This window comes from Styela clava, chromosome 10, assembly GCF_964204865.1.
Source record: "Styela clava chromosome 10, kaStyClav1.hap1.2, whole genome shotgun sequence".
In the NCBI taxonomy this organism is placed as follows: Eukaryota; Metazoa; Chordata; class Ascidiacea; order Stolidobranchia; family Styelidae; genus Styela; species Styela clava.
The window spans coordinates 3,611,400-3,628,857 of NC_135259.1; the positions used below are offsets into that span (position 1 = coordinate 3,611,400).

The following is a 17,458-nucleotide window of genomic DNA, read 5'->3' on the forward strand; positions in this document are numbered from 1 at the left end:
AACGAAGAAAAGAGAAAAAATACAGCGAGCCCTGGTAACCCACAGCAGACATGAAGAATGCTCATTTGCGAGCAAAGGTTTCCACCCATGGGAACAATTGCAGAATCTTTCACAGAAACAATTTGGCGTCAGATACCAAGAAGCTTACTTGCAGGAAGTAATGTAAGGCAGTGAAAGAGCTATCGTTGCAGAAAATGGCTTAGCATCAGCGTACGGCCAGCGTATAATGAATATTTTAGTAACGAAACACTATATCATGTAACGCGAGCAAGAAACGTAGAATTCATACTACAAACTGGTTTGAAAACCCTGACGCGAAAGTACATACATTTTACTAGAACAAGAAAGGCAAAAGTTCGGAAGAAAATGAGAGAAATCTCAATTGATCGGAACGCGCTAAGAGACGTGGATTTATCGGTATTGGAAACAACTAACCCGGTGTTATTATGTGAGGGGCCGATACCAAGGGAACTGATCGAAATCAGAGAGGTTGACAAGTTTACGAGCTAACCGCTAAGGAAATTTACGAGATAGATATGATTCATCTGCCTGTGCCGACTTATTTCCGTAATGAAAACATTTTTTCGCTGTGTGACACGGAATGCAACGGCGGGTTGTTAACGTGGTCCGTATGAGATGTTGATATCGGTGCCTTGGCTGCTACGCGAGTTGGATTCGACAAGGAAGCAACATTAACCAAGTTTGGATAGCAGTTTGGCAAGAAAGATATTTTGTTATGCCAGTTTTTCGGATTCATTCGATTCGATCATGCAACGCTGCAATATCATATATGAGCACTGGGCGTTCTAATATACGAGTATTGTGTGCTCATTTTGACCTCTGAAGGAGTTCAGTTGGGTTTACTCCGCGAAAGTACGATTGATAGTATTAACAAATAGGGACCACGTTTGCTGAACAGTGATGAAGTGTTTTGAATATTTTTATAATTAAAGTCCATCACAGTTCCTATGATTTATATCTTATGGCTTTTACCTGGCATATATATGCTAGAACTGTGTTTTATATTGAATATACTGGACTAAAATTGATATTTCGAGAATTCATAATTGAGATTAAATTTGTTAGTGAATTTTATCTAAGGAACATGGGGTTGTAGTGGAAGGACTGAATTTTTTCCTATTCATTGTTTCATTTATATAACTTTATGTCGTGTTCAGAAGAGTGTGGAGTCAGAGCCATTGATTTAACTGATATATTTTCTACTGAAATAGATTTCACAATTATTGATTGACTCTCAGCACTTCTGTCCGCACTGCCCCGTTTTCGAATTGCACCATGACTTCCTTGTCCGACTGCTGTTAAAAATGGACGTGTTTTACTTTATTTCATTATATATTCAATCTGTGCATTTCTGATTTTCAGTACTTAGTAGATTTCTTTACTAATCATCAAACTATCAAACCTATCGTGTCGCTTTGCAGCAGATCGAATCTTTTGTGGGCCTTGCGAACTTGGCGTATTCGTGAAACCGCTTCGCTGCAGTTTATGAAACTATTTCTGAATGATATTCCCAATCTTTATAATTTTGCCACATCCGCGACTGTTTTTCTCTTTGCATCTTTTACCAAATACTGCCTATAAATTGATAACACTTGTTTCTCAGGTTACTGAATAAGAATTCTTGCAAATGATGAGTGGCTTTTCAGCATACGTTTAGGTATTTACTATCTATTGACAAACTTTTGACATCAAAAGTATTACCAACTCATTTGTTGGCGTCTCGTCCTCGTGAGTGCAATTCTGAATCAAATGACTATTTTCTACAATGCCTTATTTCAAAATAACAAGAACAAATGTAATATTTCAATCTATGTATACGCATTGGGGGCTGAACAGAAAGCCTAGATATGCAACCACGGTGTTTCAGATGCAAACCCAAAGACAAATTAGATAGTCAGTAATTACACATTGGAATTTTTCAAAATTTAGAGCGGTGATCTGGTAAACATTGCCATAAATATAACAGAATACTTATGAAACTAATATATTCTGTTTTCTGTGAAAAATTACATGGATAATGAATTCAGCAAGCCACCATCCATTGGAAGAGTGATTCCCGTAGTAACGGGCGATGAACAAAGATAAAGAATACCATCAGCTACTTGTTCGGAACTGATAATTCCAAGTGGCTGTTTTTTCATATAGACTGCTATCATCTAAATTAAGAACACACGATTTGACTTAAGAGTAACATTATTTCAATTGTTTGTCCTCATAATTATACGCATGAATGCCTAGAAGTATAGTAATAGCTTGTTAATTCTGTTTATAAGTAATATTGACTTGAATTAACTTGAATTTTACCAGCGTTTCAAAAGATGGGTACGTATGTTGAATATCACAAAAGTGTTACACCATAAACACATATAACCCAAGTTATTAAACAAGAATTTAGCGTTGAAAAATAACAATAATGACGTTCATAAGATCTCACTTAAAATAGTGATAAATTGGATTAATACTATTGTTTAATAAATGTCATTCATTTTAACAAAATAATAATTCCTTATCATAATCCTGCGATGATAAAATTATAATTGACGGCATGATGTTTCTCGTTCAGTATCATTGAATGGATGTCACAAAATATTGTCTTGAAACTTATCTGAAATTGATTATCTCAAAATCTTTTCCCACGCCTTTCGTGAAACATAACAAAGACGATTTTACATAATAATGTTTCTCAGCTCTTACCTTGTCCACCGTTTCCTTTGGTATATTCAAGTTCTCTCCAAACCTTGTTCCAACTACAGCAGGACTTAAAAGTGATTTTTTATTTATCAAAAATAAATTCACTCATTACCAGTTATTAGTCACAGTGACATTTTGGGGTCAATTTACAAATTAAATATATTTGAAACTATCTTTATAGAGTATCTTTTTGAAATATTTGTTTATGATAATTAAGATGCAATTTTACGTTTATAAATTGATTGGTGGCGACATAAAAATTGACCAGGACAATAAAAACGTAAAAAGCTCGCTTACTTAATGCAGTTGACTCGAACACCAAAAGGTGCACATTCTGAAATAGATTAATTCCCGTTAATTAATTAATACATAATATTTTATCAACTTATACTAACTTATTCGATTAAACGCGATAATGCAGTACATTGATTCAACTTTGAGTCTATTTTATGTACCTGCTGAAAATCCCCTTGTAAAATGATCAAGTGCAGATTTTGTCATGCTATATGGAACAGATTGCGGGGTGGCATGAAGTGAAGAACAGCTTGACACGTTAACCACACAACCTGAAAATTAAGTATAGGTTTATATATAAAATAAGTAAGTTGTTCTATGAAACCTTCATTATATTACGTTTTTATGCAAATATTGCTTCAATCGTACATAGACGAAACAAAATTTTAGTTTTTTGCAAAGACATGTTAAAAAAGGATCATGATTTACATCTTGAAATGCGTATTCTGTAAATCAATTTTATATTCTTTTAAATGCGGAATTTCATTACTCCTTACATATATTGCCCAATTATTTGACGGTACTAATGTTCTTTATACAAAACCATTTATGTTTCCGATAAAAAAAATACCAGATTAAAAATGTATTAATTTTAGTTTTTTGTAATTGCTAACGCGCAATCCACCCACCACCTCTTTGCAAGTCAGTGTTCGCCCGTAACTTTGCCCAGAGATAAGTTTCTTTTATTGTGGGTACGCATGACCTTGCTTTGAGCAACTTTTGAAAAAAAAAATATTCAACTTCAAAAAGGAAATTTGAGCATACCTTTAGTTTTCTTTAAATGTGGCAAAGCATATTTGCAGAGAAACACTGGAGCGCGAAGATTGGCGTTGAATATTCGTTCGTATTCATCTAGTTCAAGCTACGAATGAAGAAAATTAACATTTATATATAATTAGAAAAGTCGTCGACTCGAAACTAATTTGAGTCACCATAAAATCATGGTTAATTAATGATGAAAATGCATGTGTCATGAAATGTTCAAAACATGACAAGAGCTATACAGTATTACAAATATTGATGTCCGACTCATAGCATTGGAGTATTTTGTCGTAACGACTCCAGTCACACACACCAAGTCATAATTTAATTTGCCAATATTGCTTCTACAATTGATTCAATTTTATGCCTTTTTTATTACTTTTTTTATCAGTTACGTAATTTCTTGTCAAGGTATTATTACTTATTGATCTCGATCGGTAAGTATGTTGATAGGTATTTGTCTGTTAGACACTTTCGTATGTTACGCGATATCTCACGAAAGCGAGTTTAATCTGCTCAAAATTTTGCGTGGGCATTCTCCATATCTCGGACCAGAAGCTTATTGCTTTTGAATGAATTATGTCGTATAATTAGAGAGCGTTTAATCAATTAGGGATGGGACACGTGGTGTCGCTATTGAATCAGAGCGAAGGAATCGAAACCGCAGATTCTGTTTTGGGAATCCCCCAACTTTCGTCGCTGCGAAGATCGATAAGTCGACGGTCTCCGATCGCTATCTAGTCCACATATCATATATTAGTTACCTACCGTCTCGACTGTTTCTGCTCTTCCATATCCGGCGTTGTTGATAAGAATATCGATTCCACCAAACTTTTCTACAGATTGTTTGACTAAACTTTCTAGATTTTCAAATTTTACTAAATCTGCAATAACTTCCAGAACCTGGAAAAATAACCAGTAACGCGTTGACATTGTGAATTCCGTATGAATAAACACATAAAAACGCCATGCATAAGAGACTCTATGTGTTTTTTTACCTGAGCACCAGCGGCTTCACACTTTTTTGCTGTTTCCTGCAAACGTTCCTTGTTTCGCCCAGTAACAACAACGTTAGCACCTTCATTTGCAAATAATACTGCTGTTGCGGCCCCGATACCACTGGAAGCGCCTTAAAAATCGAAATCGCGATGACAATTATGGCGCGATTACTTTTTTTGATACCAGCAGTCGTTGGTTATCATTTTCATGTAATAGGATAATTGGAGTATGCACAAAAAGATAAACAGAAAACGTCTGTAATAAGATATTTAAGCCCCTCCCTACTAAAGCTTAATGCGATGTGTAGTATGAATGTGTGTTTTATCACTTCAAGGATTTAGCTTTTTGACTTTAAAATATTCTAGACAAATGTTGCGACAAAATAGTGTAGACTAACCAATATTGGACTTATCAAACATACACAAATTATCAAACATAAAGAAGTACTTACCAGTTACAATAACAACTTTCTTGTCGAATTTTCCCATTTCTGAGCCTCTTCTGATTCCAACTTGCTTTGAATGAATTGCTGTCAATTCACATGGCGGATATATATAATGGCTTTTTGTAACTGCAAAACTGCCGAGTCGTGTCCGTTCTTAAGTAAATGCTCTGAAGCATTTTTCAATACACGATAGAGACGTTGCAAATATTGACAGTCTTGAACACATATATATATACTACTTTTCTAATGCCATGGCATGTGGTTCTTTACATCGCAAATCAGTCGTCTGTACAAACAAGTTATAAATGCTCATGTACTGGAACGAAGTAGCTAGCTTTTGAGGTTCTTGTATTTTTTGTCCTTATAGTTTAATGCGAGACCACGTGGAAGCTTTTTTTTGTTTCTCACCAGAAATTTTTATGAGGGGAATTCACATGATTTGTGTTCCGACTCAACCACCTCTATATTCTCGGCCATCCATGCCCAAATTCTAAGAGCATTAACACACAAGTGCAAAAATATTGCATTTCAATAATACCATGTTCTTAATTTAGATGAAAGAACGCTACATCCAAATTCTTGGCGACTTGGGATCATTGATTCTGAACAAATAGCTGATATCTCTATCTCTATGACTCATCAATTACCCGACGAAATATTGTGTGTTTGTTAACTTGTTTTCAACAAGTTATTTAATTTATTGTTTTGTTCAATTGTATTATATTTCATGCACAACGGAAATGAATATCTGAATCAGAGATGAACATAAACTTTTATATCCATAACTCAGTAGCTGTATGTGCCAATTTTAGCACACGCATCACCACCAAAATACTCCAAAATGCTGAAGGAATCTTTAAAAACAGCTAAACGATCCATCACCACTGCTTTATCGTTCACCACCACCGATTTTTCTACCTCCAGCAGAGCGATGTGTAATGTATACGTTACTCAGCGGCATAACCTAGTGGGCCAATATAAAAACATCACTTGACTAAAATAGAACGTGTTTTTGCCGATGTGAAAATTTGACCACGATACATGAAAGAGGTAAGGTTCATGTGTATATTTCGTTATAACTGTTATTTGGATCGATTCGATCGTTCAATGTTGCATCATCATTTATGAACACTTAGCATTCCAATTTATTGTGTCCTCATTTGACCTCTGAAGGAGTTCAGTGAGGTTCACTCCGCGAAAGTACGTTTAATAATACTGGAAAATAACAAGCAGATAAGGACACGTCAGTGATGATTCAGAAGTGTTTTGATTATTTTTCAAATTGCCGTCCATCATAATTAATGTGTTTGATATCTTATGGCTTTCACTTACCACATGCTAGAACTGTGATTTTATATGGAATTTAGGCCTACTGAGCTGGGATTGATATTTTAGGAATTCATATTGGAGAGTAAATTAGTTGGTGACTTTTTTCTACAGAACATGGGGTTGTGGTGAAGGGACTGAATTCTGTTTTATTTAATGTTTTATTTATATTACTTAAATGCCCTGTTCAGAAATGTGTGGACTGTGGAGTCAGAGCCACGGTTTCAACTGATATATTTTCCACTTAAATAGATTTCACAATTGTTGAGTGACTCCCGGCACTTCTGTTTGAATTGCACCATGTCTTCCTTGTCTGACTGCTGTTAAAGATGGACGTGTTTTACTGCTTTTCTTATTTGTTCAATCTATGCATTTCTGATTTTCAGTGCTTAGTAAATTTCTTTACTTGCGTTATCAAACTATCAAACCTATAGTGTCTTTTTGCATCGAGCCGAATCTTTTGTGGGCCTGGCGAACTTGGCGTATTCGTGAAACCGCACTGCTGCAAAAGTGTTCCTGAATGATATTCCCAAGTTTTCCCAAACACGGAAAAATTTCTAATCATCCACTTTTTGATCAGACTTACGTTTGTAGTCTGGTAGTATTGGAACATTAATCGAGTCGCTCTTTTATGAACGCACCACGTTTCAACCATATCCCGATACCTTTGGATTTAAAAACACTTCGGTTTGTCAAAACGTTAATACGTTTATGAAAAGCTTGTCCATACCTTGCCCACTTCTGAATCCCTGAACACTGAATTTCATAGATTCACACAAAATTCTGACACTGAAACTTTTTCATTCAATCTTCATGAAGAAATTTTAGATTAAATTTAGTTTAACCAAAACTTAGTTACAAAGTGTATTGTTGCCACATCTGCGACTGTTTTTCTTTCTGGGTCTCTAACCCAATACTGTCTGTAAATTAATATCTTCCTATAGGTTACTGCACAGGAATTTTTGCAAATGATAAGTGGTCTTTTAGCATACGTTTAGGTATTTACAATCTCTTGACAAACTTCTGATATTAAAAGCATGACCAAAGGTATTATATTATTGCCACATATCTTCAATAGCTGGCATTTGTTGGCGTCAACAATGTCACGGTCCTGATAACTTTTAGGACTCCCAACCAATCAAATTACCAAATAGCTCTTGCCAACGAACACCCTCGTGAGTACAATTCAGACCAAAATTACTATTTGTTACATTGCTTTATTTCAAAATAACAAAAACAAATGTAATATTTTAATTTCTGTAGGGGCTGAACAGAAAGCCCAGATATGTAACCACGGTGTTTGAGATGCTAATCCAAAGAAAAAAATAGATAGTCAGTAATTAAACGTTGAAATTTCCAAAATTTAGAGCGGTAATCTGGTAAGCTTTGCAAAAAATACCAGCAACAGAATATTTGTAGAACAAATATATTTTGTTCTCCGTGAAACATTACATGGATGATGAATTCAGCAAGCCTCCATCCATTGGAAGAGTGATTCCCGTAGTAACGGGCGATGAGCAAAGATAAAGAATACCATCAGCTACTTGTTCGGAACTGATAATACCCAGTGGCTGTCTTTTCATATAGGCACCAATCAACTGAATTAAGAACACATATTTTCAATCGAATGTAATATTTTTTAATTTGTTTGTACGTATATATACGCATATATACGCATGAATGGCTAGGAACACGGCGATAGCTTGGTAATTCTGTCTATAAAAGCGTTACACCATAGACACAAATAACCCAAATTCTTAAACAAGAATATTGCTGTGACAATAAAGGCAATGACTTTCAAAAGATCTTACATTAAATAAGGACAAATTGGATTAATACTATAATTTGTAAATGTCATTCATTTTAACATAAAAAATATTTCTCCTTTTCAAGTTGATCCTTATCATAATCCTTCGATGATAATTTATAATTGACGGCAGAACGGTTTTTCGCTCAGTATCATTGAATGCATGCCACAAAATATTGTTTTAAAAGCCATCTGAAATTGAGTATCTCAAAAACCTATCCCACGTCTTTTGTAAAATAGAACAAGGACGATTTTAGATAATAGTATTTTCAAACTCGTACCTTGTCCATCGTTTCCTTTGGTATATTCAAGTTCTCTCCAAACCTTGTTCCAACTACAGCAGGACTTAAATAAGATATTTCATTCATCAGAAATAAAATTACTCATTACCAGTTAGCTCCAGTTACGCATTACCATTACCTATAGCCACAGTGAAATTTTTGGGTGGGATTAAAAATTAAATACATTTGAAACTATGTATATAAAGTATCTTTCTGGAATATCTGTGTATAATTTGTTATGATCTGTTTATAATATATGTTTACATGTTTAGGACAATAAAAACGTAAAAAGTTTGCGTACTTGATGCAGTTGACTCGTACTTTAAAAGGTGCACACTCTGAAATAGATTAATTGTCGTTAATTAGTTCATAATATTATTTTTTCAACTCATACTAAATTATTTGATTAAACGCAAGTACATTGATTAAACTGTATTTTACTGTGTATTTTATGTACCTGCTGAAAATCCCCTTGTAAAATGATCAAGTGCAGACTTTGTCATGCTATATGGAACAGATTGCGGGGTGGCTTGGAGTGAAGCACAGCTTGACACGTTAACCACACAACCTGAAAATTAAATATAAGTTTATTTATGAAATAAGTAAGTTGTTCCATGGAACATCATTATATTACGTTTTTATGCAGATTTTGCTTCAATCGTACATATAGACCAGTGGTTCCCAACCGGTGGGAAATTTCCCACTAGTGGGAAATTTGGGAGTTGCTGGTGGGAAATAGAATGCCCCTCTAAAAATATACGCGCAATAACACAATTATTATATACTACACAATGAAAATCACCATATATATAAGCCACGAAGCGGAAAAAGATTCCCATTCAATTAATCGAAAATTTGGTAAAATAGCACGGCGTTGGCCATGATATTCGATCGATTTTCGTTGCAGACCTGCTAAGGGGGGCACTCTAATTTCAAATGTCTCTGAGATATTGGGTAGTCATACGCTCTGATGAACAAATATCATTCTCAACTTTCCAATCAACTTTTAATAAAAGGTAATTATGACTAACGTAAAAAGAAATACGATCATAGTTATCTCGGCTACGTCTCATGTTTGTAAAGAAAAATTTTGAGCAACTTCTGCAATGCGTTGTTTGCCCTAAGACCATCTCCAATGGTCCTATGGAGCCCCATCAAATGAAGCAACATATTTCAAATATCCTTTTGCTTATCAGTTTGCTAAAAAAATCGCAAAATAAAAGCAAGATGAGATTCGACAGCAATTTCAAATAAGTTTAAAGGTGACTGCGTCTTATGCAGTTGTCCTGCGAAAAGCAAGGACTAATAAGTCCCACATATTGGTGAGACATTGATGAAAATGTCCAATCAATGACATTTAATGTCATTGGTCCAATAACAATGCGCTTTTTTAAAAATAGGTTCAAACATCCAGTTCATCATATCGAAAAAAAAAAAATTAAATTGATGGTACAATGTAAACTCTGATGTGGTCTTTGTAATCTTATGCGTTGAATTGCTCTTTTCGATGAAGAACACTAGTTTTCTTTACACGGATCGTCACTATCTTGAGATGCTAGATGGCGCAATTAATGTTCGTTCTCGCAGGGTTTCAACTTCTGCACCAATTGCAAAGTCTTTATTACAGGAAGTCTTACCAATTCAACAAAAAAATGTTCTTGTTAAGGGAGCTAATATGTAGTGGGAAATAATAACTCAGCCTAAATCGTAAGTGGGAAATTATGATAAAAAGGTTGGGAACCCCTGATATAGACGAAACAAATTTTTAGCTTTTTGCAAAAGTCTTGTTAAATCATGATTTACATTTTGAAATGCGTATTATGCAAATCAATTTTATATTCTACTAAAATTTTATTACTTCTCGCATAAATCCCCAAATTATTTAGCGGCACTAATGTTATTTATACAAAACTATTTATGTTTTCGGTAGAAAGAATATCACATCAAAAATGAATTTTGCAGATTATCGTAATTACGCGCCATGCACCGCCAGTTCTTTATGGTTCCAGCAGCTCTTTTCCTGTCGGTAGTCGCTTGTAACTTTGCTCATAGATAAGTTTCATTTATTGTGGGTACACGTGACATTGCTTTGAACAACTTTTTTTGGAAAAAATATTCAATTTTAAAAAGGAAATTTGACCCTACCTTTAGTTTTCTTTAAATGTGGCAAAGCATATTTGCAGAGAAACACTGGAGCGCGAAGATTGGCGTTGAATATTCGTTCGTATTCATCTAGTTCAAGCTATAAATGAGGAATAATATTAACCTACTGAAAACGTCAAGAGCCAGATTGAGTCTTACAAATATTTTTGACTAAAGGCATTGGATTATTTTGTCGGAACGAATCCAGTAACACTTACAAAGTCATAACTTGATTTGCCATTATTGTTTCTACAGTTGATTAAATTTTTTTATCATTCTATCACATTTTTTTACAGTGGCGTATTTTTTTGTTAAATTAATATTTACATATCATTAAATCGTTACCTACCGTCTCGACCATTTCTGCTCTTCCATATCCGGCATTATTGATAAGAATATCAATTCCTCCAAACTTTTCTACGGATTTTTTGACTAAACTTTCTAGATTTTCGAACTTTACTAAATCTGCAATAACTTCCAGAACCTGAAAAAATAACCAGTAGAACGTTGAAATTATGAATGCTCTCTGAATAAACAGAAAAAAAAGCAAATGTGTAGGGTTTATCTTCTATCTTTTTTGAGGCGTATTTCTTAGACCCTAACTGTTATTTACCTGAGCACCAGCGGCTCTGCACTTTTTTGCTGTTTCCTGCAAACGTTCTTTGTTTCGCCCAGTAACAACAACGTTAGCACCTTCATTTGCAAATAATACTGCTGTTGCGGCCCCGATACCACTGGAAGCGCCTTAAAAATATAAATCGTGATGACAATTGCGGTAAATCTCAGAGTACATTATTTTTTTGTATACCAGTCGTTGGTTTTCTTTTTCATGTAATTGGATAGCTGGAATGTGTCCAAAAAGATAAACAGAAAACTTCTGAGAAGAGAAATTTAAAGCCTCTCCACACTTAAGCTTAACACGTGTGTTAGTATGTGTTTTGTTCATATCACTCCAAAGATTTAGCTTTCAAATTTCCAGTTTTTTGGCCAGTCAAATGATGAATTTCGACCATTATTCAACTCAGGTAATCATCAAACATAATAAAAGTACTTACCAGTTACAATAACAACTTTCTTGTCAAATTTACCCATTTCCAAGCCTCTTCTGATTCCAACTTGCTTCAAAAAAATTGCTGTCAATTCACGTGGTGGATATATAACTTGGGTTTTTGTACCTGCAAAACTGCTGAGTCATGTTCTTAAGTAAATACTCTGAAGTATTGATTCAATAATCTGATATGCCGCATAGAATGGACAGTTTAAAAAGTCATTGTCCTTGATTTCACAAAACAGAAAAATGCAACCTCCATAATCAAACAAAGGTTTATGAATTTTCTAGAAGAAAATTGTGTATTTCTGTAGTTACTGTTGCTAGTGTTGCCTGTTTCAATATGTATCGGCACGTTGAAATTTGTGATTGATTAAAAAATAGCGAAAATGCAGCGTTGGATCTAATATTGCTTGCCATGAATTTAATATATATCGTTTTCTATAGCCTAAGTTGTTGTTATAATCAAATCAATAACACAGATTATTTGATGATCATTAAGAAAATTTTCATTGAAATATGAATGAAAACGATCAAAATATTTTCGACAATCTATGTCGTTTATCAAATGAACACAAAGGATGTCATGCGAAAACCAAGAGTTTTTAAAATCTTCAAATTTCTCAATACATGATAACAGGCGTTGCTAATATTGACAGTTTTATACACACATATGCTACTTTTCTAATGCCCAGGCATGGGGTTTAATACATCGCAAATTCGTCGTCTGCACGAACGCGGAGGTAAATATTGAGTCATAGACTTTTTCGGCTCGAATTATTACATAGTCATTGTTTGTTTGGGCATACTCTTCTCAATTCCCAAAATGGTTTAACTCCGACTGGGATTTTTTCTGAAAACTTTATCCATTTAAAATTGCAGCCCAAACTATTTTGTCTGAATAGAAAGATGATGCGATGAATAAAATATATTGCCACAGAAAAATAAAAACAAAATTAGCGAAATGAATGCATTGTTAGCATTATTGTGATATAAAATTGAAATTTTCATTGAAAATGATGCTAACAAAATTGTATTTTTTCAGTTGCGAACTTTATTCCCGATATCTGGGTGGCAGATAATTAAAATAAGTTTACATTACAAACTGATAATATACTCTAATTTCTGATCAAGGCAATGATTTAGCAGTGACGACTTATTTTATCTAAATCTACTATTATCTGCATCGTTAGCTTCAATCAGAAATAAAATGTGTTTAACATCGGCTCTGCGAAAATAAGGTATAGACAAACAGCCACTAGGGGGCATGAACTTGGAAAGTTGCTACGAGATCATTTTACTTGGTAGAATTGTTCATTGTTATAAAATTGAAAATTTCATGGAAGATTGCGAACGTTTTTTTAAACGACATAACTCTAATTTATGACTTGGCACTGTACTGGACGATTTGGATGACTTTACAGAAAACTATATTGTTGTCGTCATTACAAGCCACGTCTATGTGTGCACACTATGACTCAAGCGAGTTTTACGTTCGTAGTTCTTATGGTAGCAATTGGGGCATAGCAAACAACTTTCTTAATATATTCACACAAGACATTACACAAAAAAAACCAAGGAGATGACTTGGCAAAATCAGATCATAGCAAAATTAGGCATATTGACACTTCTGCCAAATAGTTTAAAGCGGGGCTTCTGGCATATATTTTTGGGAAAGTTAAACCTTCATAGAAATTAAAATTTCGATGTATTCAAAGATGTTCGTTAGGATCGAGCTGTAACCAAACAACGGAAAATCATAATTTCGCAAGATGGCGCTAAGATTCCTCTCTAAAATGCTCGAAATTCAGTCTCAATTTGTTTATTTTTGACAGTGATCATTTTTGTGTAGAAAATTACTCGTAAAATTAATTAAAAGAATTTTTTCAACAGTGATCAAGAAATAAATGGAACTGACAGCTAAGATTACCTAGCAACAAACTAAATAACATATTTGAGATACATTGGTGATAGCACAACACCTAGTTAGCAAATCTGCAAACTTTTTTTTTTACAGATGACACAGCAGAAATTTTAACCATCAATCTCCTTTCCAATAGTATAATGATATGTCAGTTTAAAGGTAACCATAAAAGCTCGATCTTATCAAGTTGCCCTGTCTACAGACATACAGAAACTTGGGTATTTTTTTTATGTGAATATAATTATTCATGTGTGTCCATGAGTGTTTGTTCAAGGAGTTGTTACACTCACGATAAAATAGGAAAGTTTGTAGACAATCACCCCAGAATAAACCCTATAACATGAATTGTATGTGTATTCCTAATGCCTTATCTCAAGCAAACGCCTTTTTTCAGTTATTCCTCGGAAAAACAAATAAAATAAACGAGGAAGATATCAATCAACAGTGGGTACAGTATATATTCAAATATTAAACATACGTTTATGAATCAATAAACTTAGAAAAACAGTTTCAAGATATGATGTCTAAGTATTAAATTAATGAAAAATCTGATTAATTGCAACTAAACGACCTGCTTTTTTATGTGAATGATTTTTTGAGTATGATTTTACTGTTGTTGAAACTCCGGTGAACGGCCGAAAACACAAAATGCCTTTTGAAATCACTCCCGTCTATTAAATTTAGGATTCTATAGATTTACTATTGATTTAGTTAGTTTGCATCACAATGAAACGATCCTACGATCTTTGTGCTACCAATAAAGATTTTTGATGTTTTAAATCTTTCCACCGAGAAAATAAATGACTGATGTAAACTGCTTCCCTTTGTCGGAACACGACAAATATTTAACCACGCATTCAACTGCTGGAACAATTTATGAGACTGAAAAAGCAAACAAATGCACATGACGGTAATGGTTGCCATCAAAATTCGTCTAAAAATGTACGTAAAGTTAGTAAAAATGCTCAGTATTTTTCACCATTTGGTATTGGGATTGTAGAGTTCCCAGGCATGTACCATTGGTACATCCAAATAAAACTGCATGTTCAATCAACTGTATGTTTAAAGTAGACACACTAAAAAGAGTTGTGGAATTTTAGTAATTTTTCAACTTTTTTCAAATTATGTCGTTACTGTATATTTGTCATAAATTTTTGGACTCATTGACATTTTAATCAGGATTTTATCAAATGAGTCTTGTTCTTCATCATGTCAGTAAACACGCATTGTTTATAGACAGGATAGCCAAGGGTTTATGTCAACCCCGTGTCAAAGCGCAAAGAGATTTCATGTTGCGAGGTACAAAAATATAGTCATGGTTCTAACTTCATAACTAAATTTAGTTTGCAAGATTGCTAAAAGCTTATATGAAGACAATGATATTTATAAATAATTATAGCTGATTTCATTTATCATATTAGCCAATTCTTAATAATTTATAATTTGGTATGTTAAGAGTACAAAGCGTGTTATACTAGGTTTCCGCGATGTTGCACTGGCTCTCCGCATTACTGAAAAAACAGAATAACACATTAAAAAGGTTTAAATTAAGGCAGGCAGGGCATACACCGGGACAGATTGTCATTTCAACGTGACAAAACTATTTTTTCTAACATTATTTTACATTCTATTCGAACAAAGTTTAATAATAGCTATATAGCCTGGACAAAGGAGACCTCTTCAATGCATCTTTCTCCATCAAAAATATTTGCACAAAAAATATTGAAGAAATACAAACGTTATATATAAAACAAAACTGCATTTGAGTCGAGTGTCATAGTGTATAATAGTTATTATTTGAGGTATTGTATCTGTATTGGATTATTGCAGAAATATGGCTAAAATGTTTGACCGAGCGATCGGAACAGTGTATGCCAACGCGGTTCCAGATCATTGGGTACAATGTTACACTGTGCAGATGTTTTGGAAAAAACTTGTCATAATATTCGGAGCGATTTGTTTCAATTATTGCTAGTGAGTGTTTATAGCCTAAACACAGACCGAAAAACATTCTAGCGAGAATGAAGATATAAATTATCAATACGATATTGAAAATTTAAAAACAGTCTTTTCTATCATCATCGCGTGATAATATTTTAATGTGCGCGATTAGACATCAGAGGTATTGTACTAAACTGCATGAATATTGTATAAAAATGACACTATAAATTATTTCTCCTTTGCGTACTTCTGGTCAGAACACCAAGATTCTCGATTAATATTTATTTTTGTACAGTTTTTATAAATATAGCCAATAACTTGATAACCATGGGAGGAACGTATGACACCATGGGATCAGGTAATATGCCCAAAAATGGATTTTTCCTATCAAAAACTGCTGTTATATTGGGTTCAATTGTTGTCGTTGCATTGTTTGTTGTTGAAGGTACGTGACAAATTACTTTTATTTATTAAAGTGAGTATAACGTAAGATATCTCATTCGTCTACATTTTAGGGTCAAGAATGCACCGCAGCGAATAAAATTTTATATTAATTTTTTCAAATTGTCGTAATACATTGTTGGCCTGTTAGCTGCGGATTGTGCAGCAAACATTTTGCTGTACAATATATGGTCATATATATACGATGTTACACCTGATTACATTCCATTGTGTTTGCCGAATTCGCTTAAAATATAAACGCAAATAATTGAATGCAGGATTACAGGCACCGCGAAAAAAATATGAGTATCCCGAAGACTACAATATTTGGTTAAAACCGCTTGCATAAGCAATTATGGAAAATAACTTATTGAGTGATATCCAAGTGCATCAATACTTTTACACTGAGCCATTTGCCTTTGCAAATTGACATTGTTAGCTACAGTGCTACACCACAAGTCAACCCACGGTTAAATCAAAAACTGATGTTGTCAGTTTAATTTGATGTTAAAAGTGATTTTGTTAAAATTATTCTATTTTTTAAATATACCTATTCAAAAAGGTGTCTCCTTCCAACATGGCTGCTCTGTTAATATTTTTGGCAATCGAGAACAATAATGAATAATGTTAAACAGACGTGAATTGTAACGCTTCCAAAAATTTAGTTACCAAATAGATAAATCCGTATAGCTATTTGAAACAAATTGAATCCATAATCTTCATTATCTGGAAATAGGCATTTGCATATATATAAAATATATTTATGCTAGCGCCCAGGGGTCGGCAACCTTTTGTCGCTCGCGGGCCAAAATTAATGATTGCAAGTCATTGGCCGGTCGCACATATTTTTACAAAGTTTATAACCGAGTAGATGATACTTTTTATAATAAAAACAAGCAGTGATACATCTTTCGAATAGAATATAGATTTATTTCCTCATTGCATTGCATCTCAACAAATCCCATTTGAATATTTTCGGCGCCATTGAACCTTTTCTGCGTTTTGTTGCCATTTTTCTAATTATAATTAAGTTATGGGCTCATTAAACGAGTAATTGTGAGTTTTATACTTGTTACATTATAATATAATTTAGTCTACACGTGTTTCACAATAAATCCTGTTACGTAAAAAATATAATCGTCGAAAGAAGTGTTTTGTTACTACAATTCAGTGGATTGTCGCGGGCCTGATTATATGACCCCGCGGGCCGTAGGTTGCCGACCCCTGTGATAGGCCAACCCGTTTTGCAAAATTTATGTACGAGGAACGGTAGAAATTGCTATATTTATATCTATACACTGCGTCTGAACGCAACCGTTTTTTTAATTTTCTTGAG

General features: G+C 33.9%; 3 protein-coding genes across 3 annotated transcripts in view; 1 reads left to right on the plus strand and 2 right to left on the minus strand.

Annotated features, from left to right (window-relative positions):
* Positions 1-17,458, plus strand: part of LOC120337688 (aminopeptidase N-like) — a 64,209-nt gene that overhangs the window by 35,359 nt on the left and 11,392 nt on the right. The window contains exon 2 of the mRNA XM_039405556.2: positions 15,975-16,126. Coding sequence (XP_039261490.2) covers positions 16,009-16,126 — 118 coding nt within the window. The 5' untranslated portion in view covers positions 15,975-16,008. The remainder of the gene's footprint in view (positions 1-15,974; positions 16,127-17,458) is intronic.
* Positions 1,620-5,507, minus strand: LOC120337573 (putative oxidoreductase SAR2567). The gene is made up of 8 exons (XM_039405402.2): positions 5,219-5,507; positions 4,767-4,897; positions 4,537-4,671; positions 3,772-3,868; positions 3,168-3,278; positions 3,010-3,046; positions 2,716-2,779; positions 1,620-2,177 (listed from the first exon to the last, which is right to left on the minus strand). The coding sequence occupies exons 1-8, from the start codon at positions 5,253-5,255 to the stop codon at positions 2,028-2,030; spliced, it is 762 nt and encodes a 253-aa protein (XP_039261336.2). The 5' UTR covers positions 5,256-5,507; the 3' UTR covers positions 1,620-2,027.
* On the minus strand, positions 7,742-11,977 carry LOC120337572 (putative oxidoreductase SAR2567). Its single transcript, XM_039405401.2, has 8 exons — positions 11,824-11,977; positions 11,382-11,512; positions 11,118-11,252; positions 10,772-10,868; positions 9,084-9,194; positions 8,928-8,964; positions 8,627-8,690; positions 7,742-8,136 (listed from the first exon to the last, which is right to left on the minus strand). Exons 1-8 carry the CDS (start codon positions 11,858-11,860, stop codon positions 7,987-7,989), a joined length of 762 nt encoding a protein of 253 aa, XP_039261335.2. The 5' UTR covers positions 11,861-11,977; the 3' UTR covers positions 7,742-7,986.